The sequence below is a fragment of the Sinocyclocheilus anshuiensis genome, unplaced genomic scaffold, assembly GCF_001515605.1.
Source record: "Sinocyclocheilus anshuiensis isolate Anshui unplaced genomic scaffold, SAMN03320099.WGS_v1.1 scaffold913, whole genome shotgun sequence".
Classification (NCBI taxonomy): Eukaryota; Metazoa; Chordata; class Actinopteri; order Cypriniformes; family Cyprinidae; genus Sinocyclocheilus; species Sinocyclocheilus anshuiensis.
Genome location: NW_015554131.1, coordinates 345,082 through 368,430, shown reverse-complemented (window position 1 = coordinate 368,430; position 23,349 = coordinate 345,082). Strand labels below are relative to the sequence as shown.

The following is a 23,349-nucleotide window of genomic DNA, read 5'->3' as shown; positions in this document are numbered from 1 at the left end:
AAAAGGAGCCCTGGCCCTGAACCTCCACGATGTTGTTTTGCCTACCAGTCTTGTTCTTGGGAGATGTGATGTTAATAATCAAGTTCTCCAGTTGTGAACTGGTCTTGTTCAACTCCTGAACGTGGCTTCCTTGGGTCTCCCATTCTGTGAGTAGATCCTACAAGTAAATTCGTGAGACGTGTTAATTACAGCTCACCTCACTAAAAACAGAAACTGATGTCAGAACTCTGTAAATAGAGAGAACTGCAGCCCTACTTTAAGCTGCTGTGCTCTTCTCTGCAGGCTTTCTGTGCTTAGGTTGGGCTCTTTGGCAGGAAGTTGTTCTTGTACTGTCTGCAGCCACCTGAGGAGGGAGCCAGAGCGAGAGCGGAACTCTGCCAGTTGCTGGACGCAGCTCTGGATAGAATCAAATCTGTGAAGGACACAGGAAAAAGTCAGATGAATATCAACAAAAAAATATTCAATTTTGTTAATGGTAACACAATGCTGGCTCCAATGAGGCAACTTACTTAGTGTAAAATAAAACAGCTTTTGTACTCAGTTTTCAAATGAATTATTCCTTTCTTAGTTTAAAATGTTTTAATGAGGTAAAAATTCAGAGTACCTATCTAAACCACCAGAAGAGAAAAATCTCTTGTAAAAGGACACAACCAGACATCTTTGACCTCCTATTAATATGTCAACACTGTATGCTACTATTTTAGGTCATGGTGATAGATCAGGACAATGCGTGCAATACTAACCAGAGCCAGACTCCACTCCAGACTCTTAATGTGGACAGCATGCCTCTCTACCATTGTTAGCAGCAGTTAGGTCAGAAGCCATGTCCCAACATGTTACCCTTTACATTCAGTTTATACTACAATAATCCCCCTTCCCACTCACAAGTATTCCTAGAGATATGTGGAGTGGATTTAGACTTGAACACATGACCGACTGTTTTATGAGCCGTCTCCGAGGACATCTGACATGCTTGGAGCCCCAGTCTGGCATCTTAAGGAGGGATGTGGCCAAATGGTTTCCATAACGCCGGATACAGTGGTGTCAAACTGGGTTAGCATGATGCTATTTTTTTATGGCGCAGAGTATTCTGACCCTGTCCATACTGTCTTTATTTTTGTCACATGTCAAATGTCAAAGCAATTAGAGTTGGCAGGGCATCACATTTCAAGATGAAACTATGACACACAGAATAGCTTAGAACAGACTAACTATTCTACTCATGACTGTAACTGCCATAGACATTAAGGGGGACAATATTACAATATCCTGAATATTTCATTACAGCTATAATTCTTTTTCCAGTCTGGAGAAAGAAGTTAAATGTGGAAGACAGGGTTGTTATTATTGCTAGCTAAAACTATTTCAAACATTTTGTCAACTGAATGATAAAGTTGAAATAAAATTATAAAAAAAAAAATGTATTAAACTAAATAAAAATTAGATGTTGCTTTGGCAACTAATTGAAATAAATTTAAAATATGTTGAAGAATTACATTCACTAAACTGAAAAAATAAAAATAAAACCTTTCCCTAATTATTATTATTTAAAATGACAAAAGCACATAACACTACTAAAAAATAACTAAAAATTAAAATGCTGAAAATATAAAAATAAAAGCTAATTCAAAATATGAATAATAATTATAATCATACAAAAAACAATACTAAAATAACACTGGTTTAATAAATTTTTTCACAACTCTTTCCACTGACCTCTCATTGACATTGGATTCCAAGCGTGCAAAGTCCTCAGAAACCTCTTTGGTTGTGTCCCGAAGGCTTTGTGCATTGGCAAGGATCCCAGACTTGCTTAGGTCTGAACCAAGCTCAACAAATGACTTTAATTGACTTGACTCTTGGGTAATTTCTGATCTCACCTCCTTTAATGGAAAAGACAGAAATGATGACAATGATCGGACATCAGCCAATAAACATGTAATCTTTCAGAAAGTACGTAAATCTGTGGCCAAAGATGTCAAAAACCTAATTCTCTAACCTCTATGGTCTGTTTGTAGTCATCCACGCTGCAGTCAGGTTGGCCTACTGGGCTGAGAGCCCTTTCTCGACTCTGCGTAAAGCTGCGGAGGTCTGCACTCTGGCGCTCAAAGCTCTCCAACTTGGGCAAAAGTCCCCGCAACTCAGTCTCTCTTTCAGTCTGTTTCGCCTGGGCCGCTGTGTAGCGCTGACTCAAGTCCTGTAGTGCCCCCTGCAGGCCAGACGCTGTCGATGCATCTGCAGACTTCAGAAGCTTGGACACAGAGTCCAGGGTTGCATCCACACTGCCCTGCCTTGAAAGCAGTTCCTGACGTATTTTCTGAGGGGGAAGTGCCATGTTTGAAGAAAACATAATTCCTGGTTAAGGAAAGTTTTTAATTATGTCTTATACTGATGATCGTGATGGTACGTTTAACAAAATACCTGATTTTGTGTCAGGGCATCCTGAACTGCTTGAGCAGTGGGCTGGACTGTGCCAGGTGATAAAGGAAGTCCATCTAACCATGCCAGCAGTGCTTTAAGTCCCTCCTGAATGCTGACTGATTGGGCAACAGCGGTTTGAAGCTGTTCAGCTCTCACTGACACTGAATTAGACAGGGTTTCAAAGCGCTTCTCCAGAGCATCTGAAATTACCAAGAGGAAGTTTAAAATATAGGGATAATATCAAAAATATTATTAGCACAAAATTAATTCTAGATCATGTATTGTATTACTTTTAAGAGGTTATTTTGAGATAATGACTATAAGTGACACTATCAATCCAAATAAAATGCTTGACATCACAGTGCCTTGATTGACCAGTCAACAAATATTCTAGATACAGATAGTTGTGAAAAATGCCACTGGTTGAGCCAATGTTGCCATGTTGGGTTGAATGCTCAAAAAGACAAACTGTTGTTTAAAATGTTGGGGACAAATATTTCTATTTCAAATAAATGATGCTCTTTTAAACTTTCTATTCATCAAGAACTCCTAAGGAAAAACAATGTATCACGGTTTCTAAAAAACAATATTAAGCAGCACAGCTGTTTTCAACACTAATAACAATACAAATTGTTTCTTGAGCCCAAAATCAGCATATTACAATGATTTCTGAAGGATCATGTGACACTGAAAACTAGAGTAATGGCTGCTGAAAATTCAACTTTTCCATCTCAAAAATAAAACATTTTAAAACATATTAAAATAGAAAAGTTATTCTGAACTGTACTAATATTATTTAACGATTTTTTGATCAAATAAATGCAGCCTTGGTGAGCATAAGAGACTTCTTTCAAAAACATCTAAAAAAGTTTTCAACGACAGTGCATGTCCATACTTGCATGGTGGAATGAACCTACAAAATGACACTCTTTCAACTAAGTTATCTGCTGATATTGAGAATGAAATTACCTGTAAGATTGTTAATATCTGCATTTTTGAGAGTTGGGGACTCCTGAGTGCTGACCAGCTCTTTACCTGCCCTCTTGACTTTCTCAAGCTGTACCGAATGCTCTGCCAACTCATCCTGCAACAGCTGAGAGAAGACAGCAGAAGAAAGAAAAAGGTGATTAATTATGATGATTCCTAAGAGTATGGAAACTACATTTTGCTTAGGTGATCATTTCCATTAGTTTATCCATCCAGTAACGTTGTTTCTAAGCTTTCCTCAAATATTTTAGCCAGAAAAGCATTAATAATCCAACCTGTACAGTACTGAGAGTATGCTGCAATGTCTGAGTGTCCGTTTGCTCTCGGCTGGGTTTAAATACACTCTGATTTTGCTCCTGAGTGCTCAACCAGGAGCCTAAAGAACCAGCCTCATCTTGGTAGTGTTGGAATCGCTCCAGGAGACCTGAGAGACGGGTGCCAAGTTCTGAGGACTGAAAGAATGAACACACAAGAGTCAGTATGTCTTCAGCCCATTGTTGACTGAAAGAATACAAAGCTGTTTTGTTCCCACCTTGCTGTGTAATGAACTGTAGCGCTGTGTGGCATCTTGGAGCTTGACACTCACTAGGTGTCTGGTTTCCTCCAGAGCTGGATCCGTACTGCCCACCTTCTCCAAGGCCCCCTGGACAGAATCCAGAACCTTCTGACCAGAGATTGTCACAAAGCGTAGATCAGCTTTGTGACAGATGACGTCTTCTGCAAGCTGTATAATACAGAGAAACACATTCTAGGTATTTTACTTTCTCCACAAAGTAAATGTATTATGTTAGACATCACCATATTTTGATACCTTTTTGTGCTCCTCTATCCTGTCTTTTAGACCCTTTGCATCAGTTTCCCCTTCCCCGAGTGTACGTAGTTCTTGTTCACTCTGATCCAACCACGTCCCCAGGTTCCCATGCTCCTGCACAAACTTGGCAAACTCATCTCTGAGGGCATCTGTCTGCCTGAGCCTGTCCTGACAGTTCTGAAGGCGCTCCTGATGCTGACTCTGTAGTTGGTCTAGTTTTGCCCGTAAGCGTTGTTTCTCCCCTGGTGGCACACTGGAGTCAGGTTGTTCCAGGAGAGAGCGGACAGACTGGGCCACCTGCTGAAGGTGAGCCTGTTGAGCTTGTAACTGTTGCAGCTCAGTCTGGTGGAATCAACAAAATGCAAAATGTCAAAAGGCAGAACTGAATTGAGTTGCCATATTGGTAAAACTGATAATGATCAACATCTACTTAAGAATCTGACCTGAAGCATGTCACTGTGAGAATTCAGAGCATTCTCTGGTGGTCCAGATGATGGTGTGTCAGTGACAGTGTTGCCAAGTGACCTCCTCTTTGAGTCATCCAGTGATGCCAATTCTCTGAGAAGTGTGTCTATTTTTTCCTGTGTCTCCTGCATCTGCTCTTCTGCTTTAGCCTTGGGCAGAAGGAAAATACGATAATGATTAAAACAATGAATAACAAATGCTGACAAATTAAAGAGAACAAAATGTGAACTGCTTACTTTTTGTGTGTTCTGCTGCACTGTTGTGACAATGGCAGTGTCTACTTTAGCTAGTGAAGAGCGGACTGAGTTTGTAAGTGAGCTGTGCTGTTCTTTCATTTGTGAAAGAGTCCCCTGTAGTTTGGCCATCTCTTCAGGACTCAAACTATCACCCCGATCGGACAGGAACTCCTCCACTGAGCGTATAGTCTCAGTCAACAAGTCACTTTTGGTCTGAAGGTCCTTCTCCACCTCCTATAGTTATGGGGTAAAAACAAACAAACAAACAATTAACCAAACATTAGAAGTAATGTCTTATGTAAGACATTGTGTAATAAAGCTGCATTAAGTAAATGTCAGATGTGTCTCTTTATCGCACCTTCAGCTCTCTTTGCTTCTGCTGTAACTCGTTCACATCATCGGACTCAGTTCCAACTCTCTGACTGGCCAGGAGGCTGGCAGCACCAGCCAACCACATAGTGAGATTCTCCAGTTTTTGAGAGCATTCTGACTTCTGCTGCTGCACAACCTACATCCACGGTAAGAAAGGAGGTAAAAACAGTGATAAAGATTTGCATGTGATCAATTATAATCATAATTCTCCTAAACTTCTATGTATTCATCATATTATTCTTTTTACCCCACCAAACTCTCACACTTGCCAGATTTCACACAAAGTAAACAACGTACACTGGTTGAGCATGATGTGTCCAAACATAAAAAAAAAAAAAAAAAAACAGGCCAGTGAAGCAGAAACATAACATACAAAGACCTTAGGACAAATAACAGAACTCAGCTAGATATTTTCTTCTTTTACTAAAAAGAAAGGTTAAAAAACAAGCAAGCTATAAAATGAGGCTACATTTAAATCTTTAGTGCTTTCCAAATGTGTCTTCTGTGGCAATCTGTAAGAGCAAGGCAGACAGGTTAATATACATGTTATGTTCATTAATGCAGCTAGCACACTCAAGTTTGAAATGCAGGTGGCTGTATAACAGAGCACAACAATAAGGAATTCTATTGATTTAAGGTAATGTTATCTAGCTGGATAACATACATGAGTGTTTGTCAAAACTGTGACTTGTGATAGTGTTGAAAGCATCAGTTGAGAATTATATACACTCCAAAATATAACATAAAACATATGTACAGTCTGTACAGCATAGCTGCACATTTTCAATACATTATAGCTGTAAAATTTTATTAATTATATTATAAATTATATTAATTTATAAATAAACATGATATAAAAATGTATTTAAAAAATAAATGTTTTAGGCATTAGACTTTAGTGTAAGACAACTAAAATCTAAACTAAGGCTTGACTTGGCCAGCAGACAGAAGTCGTTATTGTTGATTCCTGCAGAAGCATTACTGAAACAACAGATCAGTATTATAGTGCTGTAAAATTAACCGAATAAGTAGATCATACTGTTACATGCATGTGAACATTATTTTCATTTTTTAAATGCAGCATTCATGCTAATAAGTATTCATGCATGCATCAGTAGTGTGGTTAACTGTTACCACAAATGTTCTGTTCTTAATGCATTAAAAGTTTTCCTTTATCGCAGTTGAATGATTGTGAGTCTGTTGAAAGCAAAATTGAATATTCTTGTTTTTAATTTGGCAGCACAAGCATTTATTCATCTGTTTGCAAACCTCTCTATCCCTTGTAGTTTGTTTCTCTTTTTCCATTTTCTCTTCTTTTTCTTTCTGTTCTTTCCTCATTCGTTCATTCTCTCTCGCCTGCTGGGCTGATAGTGCCTCTGCCCTGGCATGATTGAGACCAACAGCCTGGTGAAAGACCCTCTGTAGCTGCTCCAGCTGTCCAAGGAGATGCCTGCTCTGATCAGGCAACAGGTCCTGAGCATGCTCGGAGATAAACACTTGAATATTGAACACCACATTGCTGACTTCATTGGATCGGGCAGCGAGGGAGTTCTGCAACATCTGTAAGGAGAAAAAAAGAATGACTGTGAAAAAGATGCCATCACTGTAACTACAAATGTAAATATGTGTCCTGTAAAAGCTAGATAGGATATCATCACTGTTGATGTCTTACCTCGCACAACTGTTGCTTACGAGTGATCTCGGCCACCGTTTGTCCATCTACCTCTGTTTCTTCCTGCATTTGCGTCTCAGTATCTTTAAGCCAGCTAAGAAGTTTGTCAGCTTGCTCTTGTAAAGATTTCAGCTGACTGCTTACAGCTTCCTATAAAAACATATAAGTCACACAAAGAGATTTAAAATAAACTTTTCTGTCATGAAAAACAAACTCTCTAAACTAAATATCATAGGAATTTTTATTACGTTTTGTGCATCACGTTGTTCTCGTAACCCCTGCAAAGTATTCTGGGCAAGGTCCATTGCTGCACTGTAAGCCCGAGCTAAGCTTCGCCCATCTTTTTCCAGGGCTATAAGCAGCTGAGGTGGAACATCCTGAGGGTAAGACTCCAGCAGCTGTGTGGCTGCTTCAGTCTCCTTGTGCACTTCTGGTTCCAGGTCACTAATTTCCAAAAAAAGCATCTGAAAAGAGAATTAAATGAAAAAAAAACAGCATGTGTAAGCTTAAAGAACCTGTTAAATTTGCTACATATCATACATTTGCTGCAATACAAATCTTTTACCTCTATCTGTTTGATTATGTCATCAAGTGTGGAGAGACTTCGACCAACGGACTGTTGCTGCTGCTGCTTTAGGCGGACCTCAATGTGTCCCACCATAGAAAGCAAGGCCACAATCTGTTGGTCATGTTCTAAGCACTCTTGGCGAGCCAGTGAGGACTGAAAAGAAAAGGAAAAGATTAAAAAGAATCGATCTGCAGTAAACAATATACAAAAACCTCAAGAAAGATCTTCAGAACTACTGTTTACCTTGCTAGCTCTTGTAGTGTCTTTGCTTATTTGTTCAATATTCATTTGAATTTCTCCAGACTGCCTTTCCATTAAAGCCACTGCATATTCTTCCACCTCTTCTTTCTGTTTGGTATCAGACTCTGAGATCACCTCCATAAGGGGTAGACCAGAAACTTTACATTTTTGGATAGAAGGTTCATCTGTGGCTTCATAATCACTGAAAGGGGGCTCTTCGATTATTTCTTGATGAACTTCACTGCTTGCCTCTTTCACTGCTGTTTTTGTATTATGTAAAGGAGTACACACTTCACTTGATAGAAGTGCTTTGGCGTCCTTCATTACTGGGATGTCGAAGACACATTTGAGGGGTATGGATTTAGCAATTGTATGGCTGTCAGTCACTGCAGTGCTTGATGGCAAGGTCACTTCAATCATAGGGTCTATCAACTTTTCATCTGTATATAACGGCTCAATGCTTTGTTCTTCTGCTGTTCTTTCTTTGGTTTCCCCTTCTAAATTCTGGATTAGAACCAGTTCTTTTTGGTTTATGTCCACAATGTCATCAGATGTTTTCATAGATGGAATATTCTGATTCATATCATCTCCACTTAATCCCGTGTTTGTATGCTTGTCACGCTGATCTTCTTCTGGTTTTTGAAGCTGTGTTTTAGCTGAGGAGCATGGATCAATATCAGACCCAGGTAGAAGATTCTCTGCAATGTTTGGCACTGATCTTTCAACCCTTTCATTCATTTCTTGCCCCGTCTGGTGTAGTTTGTCGTCTTTCTTCTTACTTTGAGGAGGCTTAGTTCTTGTCTTCTCTACAATAGTTTCCTCTTGGGTGGTAATGCGGTATTCTTCATTACTAGCTACTTGACGCATCGCTTCTAATTCTTCAGCAGCTTGTTTTTCACTCACTCCTCGCTCAAACACCTTCCTAAGAATGCTTTCCTTAGCTTTCATCAAAAGTATTTCCTTCTGTGCCATTGCCTGATTGGCTTTCTCAAGTTGCTTCATACTTTCTTTCTCATCTGATTGATTGCTTTGAGGTTGGACCTCATGGATCACCGTCTTTTGCTCTTTCTCAGTCTCATCATCTCTTTTCTCTACACCTTCTGTTTCAACAATACACACTTGCTTAACTTTTTTACTTTTGCTTTTCTTCTTTCTCTTCTTTTCTGATACCTCTGTGCCAAGGTCCTTAGAGACCACAACAGCTTCGTGACTCTGGTCGGTTTTTGCCATGCAAGTCGTGACACTGTTCTGTGTCTTCTCTTTTTGTTTTTCATCGGTTTCATGATCAGACTCACATTTGGGGGTCTTAGTTTCATTAGCAGTTCTATCCACCCCGATTTCCAAATCTTTGCCTTGCGCAGTCTCATCACTCCCTGTCAAAGGTGCAGTGCTACCACTTCCATGGGTTGTCGCTGATTGCTGTACTTCAACCACCTTTTCTTTGTCATCTTTCATAATACGCTTTTGATTAGTGGTAAAGCCATCTTGTCCATCAACCTCTGCTTTTTCTATAGGTGAAATTCTGGCTGAGGTTTCTGAAACTTGTAGCTTTACATCACTTTCCATTTTAGCTTGCTTGCCATTTTTTCCTCTGCCTTTCTTCTTTCCTGATACCTTAACTGGCCTTGTGGTTGTAGAAGCATAAGGATCCAATCCAGTCTCTTGGCTGTCCTTGATTTTCTCTGGTTTGGACACTGACTGATCTGCTTCTAACTTGAAACTATGCCCCTCTATTTGCTCTATAGATGGGGTTTGTTCCTTGTTTTGCAAGCCATCATCGGCATCTGAGAAACTGACTTCAGAGATTGCCGGTTCACTTACTGTCTGCCTTTGGATCTCTGTCCCTCCTATTGTTTGCTCGGTAGATGGGAATTGTTCTTTGCGGTTATCACTGCTTTCTGATAAAATGGCAGTAGTAACTGCAGATACACTGACTGTCTGACTCTGGATTTCCATCTCTGTGGTGTGGTCAAGTAAAGCTGTTGAGTTCTTAACTTCCACTTTTTGCCATTTGAAATCAGACATCTCTTCAGGTTGCTCAGGGCTTTGGATTGGCTGTGATTTGATATGTTCGCTTTCTGTGGGCTTTATCTCTTTAATGGCCTGCTGAAGTCTTTTTTCTGCTTTCAAAGTAAATTCTGTCAGAACCTCCAATGATGTATTATTGCTGTCCTGCATCACGGCATCAACCAATTGTTCCTTACTTTCTAAATCAGGACTGATGTCAAAAGATTCAAGCTCCTCTTTTTTCCAAAGATCTGCATCTTTTATTTCAGTCTCTGTAAGATGTGATGGTATACTCAATAGACCTTTCTCAAGTGACATTTTATTAGGACTGACATGGTCAGATATCATCTCAGGAACAAAAGAACTAGAAGTTCCTTTCGTTGAGGAGGCTGATATTTTAGAACTTTTCTTCTCATCTTCATCTACAAGGCCCATGCTGTGTTGAAGTTCTGCAGCCATTTCAGTAGAAATAAGCCCATATTCAATCGCCTCAGTAATGCTGGAGACCTTCTGTCCACTGGCTGGATTGAGCAACCCCCCTTTCAAGAGTTGATTTGTAGCAATACATTTAGCCATGTCTTTATCAACTAAGCATTTATTTATAGCCTCCAGAAGAGGCAAACGCTCTCCACTGTAAATGTTAATGATACCCCCTGTATCTGCTTGACTCTGCAATATTCTCACTGCTGGTATGGGATCTATTTGGCCTGCCTTAATTGCCTGTGGTAAGGCCATCATTTCATCAGTTTGTTTATGAGGAACTCCCCTGAAAGGTCTCACTTCAAGGAATCTCTGTCGTGTCTCAATGTCAATTTTACCCTGGTTTATCAGCTCAGAGTAGGACACAATACAAGCTTTATGAGGATCCAACAATCCACTTTTCACGTTGGATGAGTCCATAGCTTTATTTGCTGTTTCTTCACCTAGGAGGCCTTTAGAAACAGCCTCACTCAGAGTAATCCTGCTTTTTGATGCATCATCATAAATAGAACCTGTAGAGGCCTGAAGATGTGAAGTGTTTTGATCCAAACTACTTGGTTCTTGGCCTTTGAATGCCTTTTCAAGTTCCATCAACTTTGGAGCAACTGTGTGATCTATGAGACCCAGTTGTAGAGCATCCACAACAGCAAGGCGAACACCACAGCCAGGATGCACAATGCCACCTTCTGCAACCTGCTGGCATAAAATCGTCTGAGCCTCATCCTGTCCAATTAACCCAGTTTGAAGGGCTTGTTCCAGTGGGACAGCCCTTTTGGTTTTTGGGTCCACCACTCCTTTCATTTGTAACTGTAGCGCCAACTTGGTTTGCACTGCATTTGGATCTGAACATTTTCCCCGGCATGACTTTTCCAGTGCAAGAAGCTTCTCCTTTCTACCATCTTCAATCAGCCCAAGGTTGGCTGCAAGGGTAACTGATAACTTCTTGTCTCTTCGTAGGTCAACTATTCCCCCTGACACAACCTGGGCTTCAAGGAGACGAGCAGCCGTATCGGAGTCCAACAGGCCTGCCTCAGCAGCATCCTTTATTGAGCAGTGCCGACCATGCTCCACATCAATCACACCGACTAAAATCTTTTCTGAATGAAGCACACAGGCCATCAAGTCCTCATCCAACAGGCCTTCTTGCATCACATCCTCAACACTAAGTGACTTACAGGCATTAATATCCAGAAAACCACTAAAGAGACCAGCTTTTTCCATAAGCTTCATAGCAGTGTGCCCTGGAAGCAAACCCTGTGCCACAGCTTCATCCAGAATAACTTTTTGGCCACCTACAGTTACAAGACCCCTTTGTTGCAGTTCCAAAGCCATACTCTCAAGCTTCACATCATCATCACTTAGTTCCACTGACAAAGTCTTAATTTCTGAAGGGTATAATTTCTTATCTTTACCAGGTTGTTCAAATATCCTTTTATTTTCCTTGTGTTCAACGATTTTCTTCAGTTCATCTGACTGCTTTGCTGTCTTGGCTTCATCTGGATTGATATTTAGCTGATCATATTGTCCTACATTTACAGTATCTTGATGTGAAGTAAGTGCACTGCTTTCACCCATGTCAAACATTTTTTGTTCTGTTATCTTTAGAAATACCCCACTATTATCTGCCTGTTCCAGGTCAAGTGTTTGCTTATTTTTAGATTCATTTAGTGTTGAATCTATAATTTGATTCTGAGCGGGTGTCCCGTTATCTGATATAGTCTTTGGTAGGGTTGAGCTTGTTTGAAAAGGCACTGTTAAGTTTAGGCCTTTCCTTGTTGAGGGTGCAAGATACTCCTCTGTCCTTTCTATAGTTTCACCCATATCAGTCTTCTTGCTGGCAATTTTACTTATCTTGGGTTCTTCATATTGTCCCGATGACAGAACATTCTTTTGCCAGTACTCTTCTTGTGAAGGTTCCATAAAGGTTCTTTCTGAGACTGTCAAGAGTGGAAGATCTTCCTCTGCTCTTACTTTAGTCTCACCCATTTCAGTTTCCTTCCTGTCAATTTCATCTTTTTTAATCTCAGATTCATCACATTCTCCTGACAAAATTTTATCTTGCCAAACCTCACGTGAAGGCTCCATAAAAGTTCCTTCTTTGCCTGTCAAGGGTGCAAGATCTTCTTCCTCTCTATCTATTTTCTCTCTCACATCAGCATTCTTCCAGGCAATTTTACCTTTTAAAATTGTATATTCATCACATTCTCCTGATGACAGAACTTTCTCTTGACAAACTGTATGTGAAGGCTCCATAAAAGTTCCTTCTGTGCCTGTTAAGGGTGCAAGATCTCCCTCTGCTCTTGCTATCATCGCACCCATACCAGTGTTCTTCCAGGCAATTTTACCTTTCATAATCATAGGTTCTTCATATTTTCCTGATGACAGAACTTTCTCTTGCCAAACAACTTCATGTGTAGGCTCTATAAAGGTTATTTCTGAGCCTGTTAAAGCTGCAACATCTTCCTCTGGTCTTTCTATTGTCTCACCTATGTTAGTCTTCTTGCTCACCGTTTCATCTTTTTTAATCTTGGGTTGTCCTGATGAAAGAACTTTCTCTTGTAAATTGACTTTATTTAATGGCTCCATAAAAGCTTTGCCTGCATCTGTCAAGGGTGCAACATCTTCCTCTGCTCTTTCTATCATCTCACCCATACCAGTGATATTGTAGGCAATTTTACCTTTTATAATAATGGGTTCTTCATATTCTCCTGATGACAGAACATTCTCTTGCCAAACAACTTCACGTGTAGGCTCTATAAAGGTTATTTCTGAGCCTGTTAAAGCTGCAACATGCTCCCCTGGTCTTTCTTTTGTCTCACCTATGTTAGTCTCCTTGCTGGAGGTTTCAACTTTTTTAATCTTGGGTTCTTTATATTGTCCTGATGATAAAACTTTCTCTTGTAAGTTCTCTTTATGTAAAGGCACTATAACATCTCTAGCTGTGCCTGTCAAGGGTGCAAAATCTTCCTCTGCTCTTTCAACTGTCTCACCTATATCAGTGTTTGTCCAGGCAATTTTACCTTTTAAAAACGTGGGTTTTTCATGTCTTCCTGGTGACAGAACTTTCTCCTGCAAGTTCTCTTTATGTGAAGGCACTATAAAGGGTCTGTCTTTACTCGCCAAGTGTGGAACATCTTTCTCTGCCAGTTCGATACTTTCACCCACATTAGTGTTATTTCTCTCAATTTCATCTTTTTTAATCTTGGGTTCTTCACATTCTCTTGATGATAGAACTTTCTCTTGCCAAACCTCTGCATGCGAAGGCTCTATAGAAGTTCGGTCAGTGTCTGTCAAGCATGCAAGTTCTTCCCCCGCTCCTTCTATAGTCCTACCCATGTCAGTATTTCTGCTGTCAGTGTAATCTCTTTTAATCTTGGGTTCTACATAGTCTCTTGATGACAAAACCTTTTCTTGTTGAATCTCTTCATTTGAAAGCTCTGTGATGTCTGTTTCTGTCAATGGTGCTAGATCTTCTGTTCTTTCTACTGCCTCTCCTATATCAGTTATCTTGCAGGCAATTTTACCTTTTATCTTGGGTTGTTCATACTCTTCTGATGATAGAACTTTCTCTTGCAAAACTACTTTATGCAAAGGCTCTTTAAAGGTTCTGTTGGTGACCATCAAGAGTGCAAGATCTTCCCCTGCCATTTCTACAGTCTCTTCCATATAAGAATCCCTGCAGGCAATTTCATGTTGTGAAATTTTGAGTTCTTCATTTTTTTCCTCTTCAATCCCACTCATATCTTTGCTGTCCAGCATAACTCTAACGTTGTCAGAAATTTTGAGTTGGACTGGTCTGGCAAGGTTTGCGGTTTTGACATTTCTACATATTAGTTCTACCAATTCTGGTTCTAGTAAGACTAGGCGTTCTCCTGAGTGAGCATTAATGTAGCTGTGTGTCATCACTTGACTGAGAAGGTGGTTTTGAATCTGCTCTTCTGACCTGCCTTCCTCCGTGATGGAAAAGTCATAATTGATATCTGCATGTGAGGCAGGGGGTGATGAAGAATAGGCAGATCCAGAACTCAATCGCTTCATATATGAGGAACTTGACGGAGACACATGGGGAAGGACATCTGGAACCTGGATGTGTTTTAGGATCTCCACTGCCTGTGGCTTAAGTATCTTCTCAGCTTGATGGAGAGGGACCACCTGTCCACTCTCAGGCAGACATACTGCACCAACAGAATGATGTTTTCTCAAGGCTTTTGCAGCAAGCTCTCTATTGACAACACCCTGCTGAAGCGCCTCACTTACAGGAATCAGCTCGCCTGATTCTGGCCACATTATTGCCATAAAGGACTGGAGAGATTCCAGTACACGCAAGGCTATGCGAGGAGAGAGAAGGTCTCGTTTTATGGCCTCATCCAACTCTAGACGCTCCCCACTGACTGGATCTATTATTCCTCCTGTTTGTAGCTGTCGTGTCATGAGGGTGCAGGCCAAGTCCTGATCCATCAGGCCATGCCGGACAGCCTCATTAACAGTCAATCTGTGTCCCGAGCGGGGGTCTGTGATACCCCCAGCAAACAACTGAGCCTCCAGAAGTCGAACTGTGACATGCCGGTCGATAAGCCCCTCTTGAACAGCACAGAATATTCCCACCTTTCTGCCAGAGCATAAGCAGACCGTTCCTCCTGGCTTCTGTTTAACTGGAAATAAGCGCAGGCCCTTCTCCTGTTTGAGAACACATCGCTGTTGAAAGTCAACCAGACTTAGTTTTTCTGCTGTATTTGGATCAATAAGTTCTCGCCGGTGAAGACAGGATTGCAGCTTTTGACAAAGATCAGGGGATAACAATCCCTTCTCCCTTGCATGATCCAGGCTGACCATTTCTCCACTGGAACCAGACTTCAGGCTGCCAGTGCTTATCTGCAGCTCAAGTATACGGAGCCCCACCAGCTCCTTTATGATGCCTTCTTTCACAGCAGTGGCTACAGGTAATTCCTGACCCTCTGCAAATTTTACTGTGTTGACAAGACCAAGGGCAGTCTCTAACTCTTCCAGTGATTGGTAGGTATGTTTATCAATCAAACCACTGGAAAGACTCTTATCTAATGACAGTTTATCAGGGGAGTCCGGCTGGAATAGACCACCCATGACGACCTGTGCCTCCAACAGTACATGACAGGTGTCTTGGTCTATGAGGCCACGCTGTGCTGCCTGGAAAACTGGAAAGGTTTCCATGGTGCCAAGGTCAATTACTCCAGCGATGATTTCTTGGCCCTATGGAAAGAAAAAAATCATAAATTTAAAAAACGCTTCTTATTTGAATTTGCAGTGTATTTTTATTCACAGTTTAACTGGGAGGGAAAGAGAAAAATGCCCACCACCATAGCTGAAGTAACTTAAATCAGCATAAGAAGCAATCATCTTGATACTAACATTCATGCATTTATTCATTCAAAAATTAATAAAAATATCAAGTATCATCTTCTTTAAAAATATTACTTTTGAACATGCAAAAAACATTTGGCAGCATAGCACTGTATTGTGCAAAAAAATATGCAAAAATGCACAAACTGAACATTTAAACTACTAAGAGGCCAAAGAAAAGAGAGAACGGACCTTGAGAACATATTGCTAGGTCAGAAAGAAAGCAACGGTAAGAGAAAGCAAGCACTACTTACCGTGGGAGGTGGTCCTTAGACGCACACACACTGACAGGCCGAGGGTTCGGCGGTTTGAGACGCGATAGGGTGAGAAGTCGGATGTTAGCGATCTGCATGCCACACTCCAGCTGCCTGATATGCTGCCCGGGACTGACTATCTACATTTTCATACCTCTACTACTGAATTTCAGAGTAGAGTTTTTCTAAATATTTGTTTTTAGACTTACCTATGAATGTGTGAAGATCTTGGTTGGAATATATGCTTTTTTTTTTATTACTAGTCAACTAAGGATAGTCCTGCATTCCGACTTTTTTCTTACACCCAATTCTGAGATGATGTCTTACATTTTCTCCCTGCAGCTGTTAGTGATTTTGAAGCAAAATGCGAATTAAATTTCACAAAGAATTACAGTATTAAAGACATGGACTGAAAACAGACAATATCACACATACAAACACACAAACAAACATAGCTGTGATCTGGACACATCATGCTCAAAGAGTGAGGTGGAGGTTTGCATAACTGGCTTTTTGTGCTCAGTCTATACCAATCCCTAGGAAAAATATTTTGACGACTGCTTTCTGATGAATCTACCTTGTTTATATCTTTAGCTTCTAGCCATTCAAACACAAACATATCATTCTTCACACAGTAACCACTACATAATGGCTGATGTATGTATGGGTGCACAATTCTACACAATGTTTGTGACTGCATGTGGAAACAAAACAATATGAATGTAATGACAATTATGCCTTTACATTTACATGTTTATATGTACCTTATTTAAATGAAATGAGCTAAACTACAATATGCATGTGGCTTCAATGGACACTAAAGTGGCTAAAGAAGCAGTTTCTGATGCCAAAAAGTCACACTATTCTACTCTAATGAGCTGATGAGTTGCGTTTGAGCAGATGTGCTCGATTAATAATGACAATAAGGATGATGTTGATGACATAATATCAGGCATGTTGTAGAAAATAGGAATGATTTAGATTTCACACCATGCTATTAATTTTTTATAACTGTTAAATAAGACAATGTCTGTGAGATGTATGAATGTGGTGATGAATGTTAAACCACACGTGACAGGCAACATAAAAACACACAAAAATGATTCACTCGCTCTAGCTCACACATACACACTGCTGTAGCATATCTCTAGCACACTGACAATACTTGACCATAACGAAGACCACTATTCAAAGCAATATAATTCAGAAGCATTTCAAGACAAGCTTTTTGCTGTTGAAGCTCATTTGGCAAAGTTGAACACTGCTGTTACTGTGGACTTTCTCTTGCCCCTCTAACTCTACCTTGCGCTTCTCCTCTTTGGCCAGCTGCTCCTCCAGTTGTTGCAAGTGTGTGGCAGAACTGTCACACAGTTGAGTGTAGGTGGCCGTCAGCTCATCCAGCTGGGAGACCACCTGTGCGTGCTCTTCAGGAGACAGCCTAAAGATAAATGTGCTTCATTAACAACAATGTATGCGTTTGTGTTTGAGTAAGTGCATACATATTTGACATTTATATGGATATAGTGCAGTTGTTCTTAAACTATTGTATACAGAACAACCCCAAGTGGCCTGGGGTTACTGTAAACAAAAAATATTAAGATTTTTTTTTGAGTTGTAGCAAATGTGACCTGGAATAAATGCTCTGAAATTGATTGATCTGACTTGGCAGCACTTGGTATGAAGAGTCTGAGAACCGCTGTTGAAGGTCGTATAGTGCAAACTCACTTGCTGGCCTGTTTTGACATCAGGAAGACTTGGGTGCTCCTGATAGCTTCAGCAACTTCCTCTTTTTTAGCTGCTAACTGCTCACTAATAGCCTAGAAGTTAGACAGATACAGTATTTTCAAAGCCACTTAACACATACAATCTACTCAGTGTTGACTGATACACTACGGTCTGTAGAGTACTTAAAAATAGGTAATATTCTAATAGACAACACTTGAAATGTACCTGCTGTGCAGCAAGTGATGGCTCGGCAGATCTGCCAGCACGCTCCTGTAGGCCCTTGACCCAGCCGAGCAGCTCTGAGACCTGGCCTACTCGTGCCTGCCTCTCCTCTTCCACCTCTTTCTGTACCACAAAGGGGAAACATTTTCATTAAGCATACATTTTATGATGAAATCTGATGTTGTCTTTATTATGCAAATACTTGTGCATAGGTAAAAAAGCTTAAAGTAGGAGGCTTAGGAAAGCATAACACACCTCTTCCTCCTCTAGTCGCCGTAGTGCATCACTAATATACTTGACATGTTGTGTTGTCAGTGTAACCAGAGCTGTGTATCGCGTGCGTAAATCCATAAACTAAGACACAGTAAAAAATTGTGATTAAAGCATTTGATGTCAACATGAAAACTAATATAAATCTCAAATTAATGTCATATGAGCCTGGTTTTTCTGCATTTACCTCCTGTGTGATGACATCTGATGAAGAGTGCATCCTCCTCCTTTTCACAGGAGACTTTTGGGTTGATTCAACAAAAGCTCTGAACGTCATAAGTTGGAGTTCATAGTCCTAATGCATAAAATAGAAGAAAGAGAAGAAATATATATTGTTTAGCAAGTGTTTAAGTTTCCATTTCTCCATAATGACTAGCAGTAAGCAGTAGCCGACACTAGTCACTTTGACAGAGTGCTTACCTTAACAGCAGCGCAGTACTGTTTAGAGTACGTCTGGCATTCATCCAGTTTGACCTGGTTCTGTTCTATCTCAGCCACCAAGGCCTACAGAAGAACAGATACTGAATCAAACACTGATCTGTTTTACAACACGTGGAAGTATTCATCAATATAAGTGTCGCCTCTCACCGTTTGCTGTGCGAGCTGCTCTGACAAAGCTCTGCTGTCCGTCTGCTCGGGTTGTGTGTTCTCCTGTTTTTCGGTGGTCTCCTCTATCCAGTGGATGAGAGAGGTGTGGCCTTCTCTGTACTGCTGCAGCACCGAACCCAGCATCTCCAGATCCGCTTGCCTGTAGGACATTATGATTTGTGTTATAATCTGGAATATTACCAAAAATATTGGTAGTTTGACTTTGAAACAACTCACCGTGTCTCCATTTGCCTGCTCACTCCGCTCCACCTCTCTGTGAGCTGTTGTGCTTTCTCCTGGTAGCGGTCCAGTTCAGGGCTGCGGTCAGGGTGCAGTTGGTTGAGCTGGTTTCCGACCTCTCTAGCCTGCTGGACCTCTAAACTCAGACTCTTGAATATGTGATTCTGCTCCTCCAGCTCTGAATGCCATTTCTGCAACAGCGTGACATACAGAGTATGAAATGCAATCAAAAAGTTAACAGTAAAGTCGCCTTTCCACTGTCTCTAACAAACAACAGACTGGAAGTTATTCATTTTCAGAGCTACGTGGAATTTTGATGATATGCATCTGCAGAGTTTTCAGATCTGATTTGAGCTTTGGGTATATTGAAACTGAACTTTTGCAACTGAACGCACCAATCAGTTGTGAGGTATTCCAATTAAAACTATGAGCATGAGGTTGGAATTAGGCCTACCAATAATCTTGAAGTATTCTTTAAACACTATGTTATTCTTTAAAGGAGTCATGATTCATTTATCTTTTGACATATAGGAAGTCATTGTACTATAAAAACATCCTGTAAGTTTCAGAACTCAAAACTTTCTCGTTAGTCTAAAAACAGCTTATATTGAAGCCAATCTGCCAAAAAGACAGGTGGTGGAATGTGCCACTTTATGACGTAATAGTGTGGCTAAACCCCGCCTCCGCAGAAGAAGATCAACACCTGCTTCTACATCACTGCCTGTTTAGCCCCGCCCACCGATTCATGCATGTAGTAGGTAAATAATGAGAGAGGGAATGCAGGTCTATGCAGAAACCAAGCGATAAAGATGGCTCCAAAGACAACAAGACACTGTGCAGTGCCAAGTTGTGGAAAAACATTGCCTTCCTTCTGATCCTAACATTCAGAAATGAACTTTGGATGAACTTTATTTGAAGATCAAGACTGCATGTGTAAGAACTTGGTGTTTTGTTCACTTCATTTTACTACGGATTCGTTTAGAAAAAACAAGGCACAATTCAACGCAGGTTTTTCAGAGATTGAAACTAAGACGATGCTGTGCTGACTATATTGGATCCGACAGTCATGTCGCAACACAAAAGTGTGAGTAACTGTTTTTATTACTTGCTCACTTTTGCTTTGTCTGTTAAACAGAGTATTTATGCATTTTTGACCTAAATCACAGCAGCATCCATCTATGAAGGATGTACGCTGTCAAACATACACAACGGTTAGCCAATCATAGCAGTGGGCGTTTACTTCCGACTCGAATCTACAATCTGACACGTGTATTCAAACAGAGCCTTCTGATGAGGGGGGTTAAAAACAGGACAGAAAATAGCCTATTACTTCTAAATGATGTTTTTTGATGTACAAATCTTGATAACATTATAAGGGGACCTCAGAGAACAGTACAAAATAATAAAAAAGGCAGTTCATGACCCCTTTAAACACTATTTCTGTAAAATGGGAGAATGTGATCATGTCCAAAACTATTTTTTGCCCTAGAAAACGTACTATGCAGTCATTTGTTTGTGTGGACATATTCATACTTTTATTATTCACTCATTTAAGCTTGGTGAATAAGCAGAAGGTAACTGCTTTTGCACAACCATTTTGAAAGTTCTGTGCAACTGCCACTAGGGGGCAAAATGCAATTTTAGTGAATGTCAGAGATAGTGGAAAAGCAATCTATTTCTTTTGAGGTAGCAAAATCCTGACTCGTTTTTGTGTTTAAGAGAAATGTTTTTGAATAAAACAAATATGTGACCCTGGACCACAAAACCAGTCATAAGGGTCAATTTTCAGAAATTGAGATGTATATATAATTTTTTTGGCTATTGCTAAAAATATACCAAAGCGACTTAAGACTGGTTTTGTGGCCCAGGGTCACATATTGTCTTATAAGGATAATATCATATGAACAAATATTGCTTTGGCGATTAGTTGGTTTGGTTGAGATATTAGTCAACTGCTAGCTATGAATGTGTCTGAATATATGAATGTGTCTGCGTGTCTCACATTTAACTGCTCTCCAAAGGCCTGGATTGCAGCAGTATCAGCGGGGACAATATTCTCTTCACTCAGTCGACTCTCATACTTTTTCACTTGACTTTCTGCAGCCTGCAGGCTTCTCATCAACACATCAACCGTCTTCAATCTGGCAGATGCAGAGAAACAGACACTCAAATTATGGTTGTCCCTAAGGCTAAACAAGCCTTGATGACTAATTAGAGTACATGAATTGAAATGACTTTGTGTACTAACTTTTGCAGATAAACAGAGGAGAGGGAGTTCAGTTTCTCTATGTGCTCTACAGCCAGGTTGAGCTCAGAGCGTAGGACAGGCACACTGGAAGAGGTAGGTTTCTCCTCAAAGAAGCTCACGCAGCGACGAGACACTTCACCCAAATCTGACTGAAGACCTTTCAGATCCTGCTGCAGCTTCTGGAAAACCATTAAAAGATTCTTCAGAATACATTTATTTTTTCTTCAGACTACATGCAATTTAAATGACATTTGCAGCTTCTAGTCCATGTAATGTAGCTAGTCCTAAAAGTTGACAAAATGAACTGCTAAATTAAATGAAATAAAAAAATATTGAAATGACTGAAAATAAAATCTGAAAATTAAACAAATATGCACATTTAAGCCAGTCTTTCTCTTCTAGCAAAAAATTACAAAAATATTGATGACTCAACTTGCAATAAGAGGCGCATTCATAAACAGCCTTCTAGTCATGATATATATATATATATATATAATATAAATAGTATACTATGAATTTATATCAGTGCGACTTTCAACAACTGAAAGAAAACTGTGATAGTAAAATCACTGAATGAGGTCACTATTGTTATTGCTAACTAAAACTAAAACTTTTAAATCATTTTCGGTAACTGAAATAAAGCTGAAATAAAATGAAATATAAACATCAGATAACTGAGGCAACTAACTGAAAAACATTTAAGTTGAAGTACTAAAAATTACTTAATTCAAATAAATTACAGCTATACAGACATAAAAGATGAAAAAAAAAAACACATAACAAAACTACTCTAGCAATAAAATGAAAATTGAAAACAAAGATAAAAGCTAATTCAAAACATGAATACATATTACAATAGTCTATAAATAATACCACAAAACTTGTAAACTATAAACAATTTGATCACTGTTAGTAACACATACTGCAGTGTTCTGATTTTTGTAGAATTTACAGTATTTTCCATAATTGCAGATACTATGGACTGCTTTATTTATGTGCATCAGCTAAAAACTGTTGTGCAGATTGGAACTAATACACAGTTATTGAGGTGATTGACCAGTAGAGGGAGTAGTTGTGCTGATCACTCCTCACCTCTTGCTCTGCTATGTGAACTGCATTGTCTGCGACTTCTGATATTGTGCTGGGGTGTGGAGTCTGCATGCCACGCATCAGTTTGCTCTCTGCATCCTCCAGATGGGACTTGATGCTCTGCAGCTCGGAGAGGTAAGCGCGAGAGGCCAACTCATCCTTCTCCACTAAAAGTGGAGTTAAAAAAAAAAAAACTTAGCACCATGTCATATGCTTTCATAGTAAGCAATTAATACACACAATAACAACTTACCTGTCTCCAAAGAGACCAGCAGTGTTTGGCAATGTTCACGGCAGTTCTCAGCTTCTCTCTCTAGCTCACGCCGCTCAGTTGGTGTGAAAAGGCAGCTCTCGCGACTGTCTGTAAGGAAGTCGGACAAGTGGGCGTCAAGGTTGTCTAAAGTCTGCTGCCTCTCTGCTGGAGCCTGTAAGCGCATCTAGAGAAACAGACAAATGTTTATGATAAACCTCTGAAAGTGTTGCGAAAAGAGAGTATATGGGAAATTGGTGAAACTTGTGGTACTAACTGTATCCAGACTCCAGGAGGCAATATTTCGTATGTCTTTTTGCAGGTAGTGCCAGGAGACCACGCTCTTCATGTTAACATGCAGTTGGTGCCATAGAGACATGACATTCTGGTACATCTGCTCCATTCTATGGAAAGAGAAAAAAAATAATCTTACATAGTTTATAAAGTTAATTATGCAATAGAAAAGATGATATAATATAACACAAATACAATACAAAATGTATGCAATTTTTCATTCTTGATAATTGATGTTTGTGTTGTAGTCACTGATCTATGCATGTTCTCTATTATAGATCAGTGGTTGTAGTGCACAATTCATCATTCTAAATAAATAAAATAATAAAAACAAAACAGTATTTTATTTTCCCAAGAAAAATTAAGTTGCGTTTACCCCAGTGTTATTTTAATATTGTGGACATACCATTGTTTTATTTATTAATATTTTGAATTAGCTTTTATTTTTATATTCTCAGTTTTCATTTTAAATGTAAAGTCATTAGTCATTTTGTTATGTGCTTTTGTCTTGTTCCATCTTTTTAAATATGTATA

General features: G+C 39.8%; 1 protein-coding gene across 1 annotated transcript in view; it reads right to left on the bottom strand.

Moving 5' to 3' along the window:
• macf1a (microtubule actin crosslinking factor 1a) overlaps positions 1-23,349 on the bottom strand; it is a 200,946-nt gene that overhangs the window by 60,793 nt on the left and 116,804 nt on the right. The window contains exons 25-54 of the mRNA XM_016462816.1: positions 22,799-22,925; positions 22,525-22,708; positions 22,275-22,438; positions 21,183-21,361; positions 20,937-21,075; positions 18,932-19,125; positions 18,695-18,854; positions 18,527-18,610; positions 18,294-18,401; positions 18,092-18,190; positions 17,840-17,959; positions 17,615-17,706; positions 17,192-17,327; positions 7,776-15,485; positions 7,530-7,685; positions 7,213-7,428; positions 6,965-7,114; positions 6,562-6,852; positions 5,279-5,428; positions 4,921-5,154; positions 4,663-4,833; positions 4,220-4,561; positions 3,941-4,132; positions 3,684-3,860; positions 3,391-3,514; positions 2,422-2,621; positions 2,000-2,317; positions 1,717-1,883; positions 256-412; positions 46-157 (exon numbers count right to left, since the gene is read on the bottom strand). Of these exons, the coding sequence (XP_016318302.1) occupies positions 46-157; positions 256-412; positions 1,717-1,883; positions 2,000-2,317; positions 2,422-2,621; positions 3,391-3,514; positions 3,684-3,860; positions 3,941-4,132; positions 4,220-4,561; positions 4,663-4,833; positions 4,921-5,154; positions 5,279-5,428; positions 6,562-6,852; positions 6,965-7,114; positions 7,213-7,428; positions 7,530-7,685; positions 7,776-15,485; positions 17,192-17,327; positions 17,615-17,706; positions 17,840-17,959; positions 18,092-18,190; positions 18,294-18,401; positions 18,527-18,610; positions 18,695-18,854; positions 18,932-19,125; positions 20,937-21,075; positions 21,183-21,361; positions 22,275-22,438; positions 22,525-22,708; positions 22,799-22,925 (12,653 nt within the window). The remainder of the gene's footprint in view (positions 1-45; positions 158-255; positions 413-1,716; positions 1,884-1,999; positions 2,318-2,421; positions 2,622-3,390; positions 3,515-3,683; positions 3,861-3,940; positions 4,133-4,219; positions 4,562-4,662; positions 4,834-4,920; positions 5,155-5,278; positions 5,429-6,561; positions 6,853-6,964; positions 7,115-7,212; positions 7,429-7,529; positions 7,686-7,775; positions 15,486-17,191; positions 17,328-17,614; positions 17,707-17,839; positions 17,960-18,091; positions 18,191-18,293; positions 18,402-18,526; positions 18,611-18,694; positions 18,855-18,931; positions 19,126-20,936; positions 21,076-21,182; positions 21,362-22,274; positions 22,439-22,524; positions 22,709-22,798; positions 22,926-23,349) is intronic.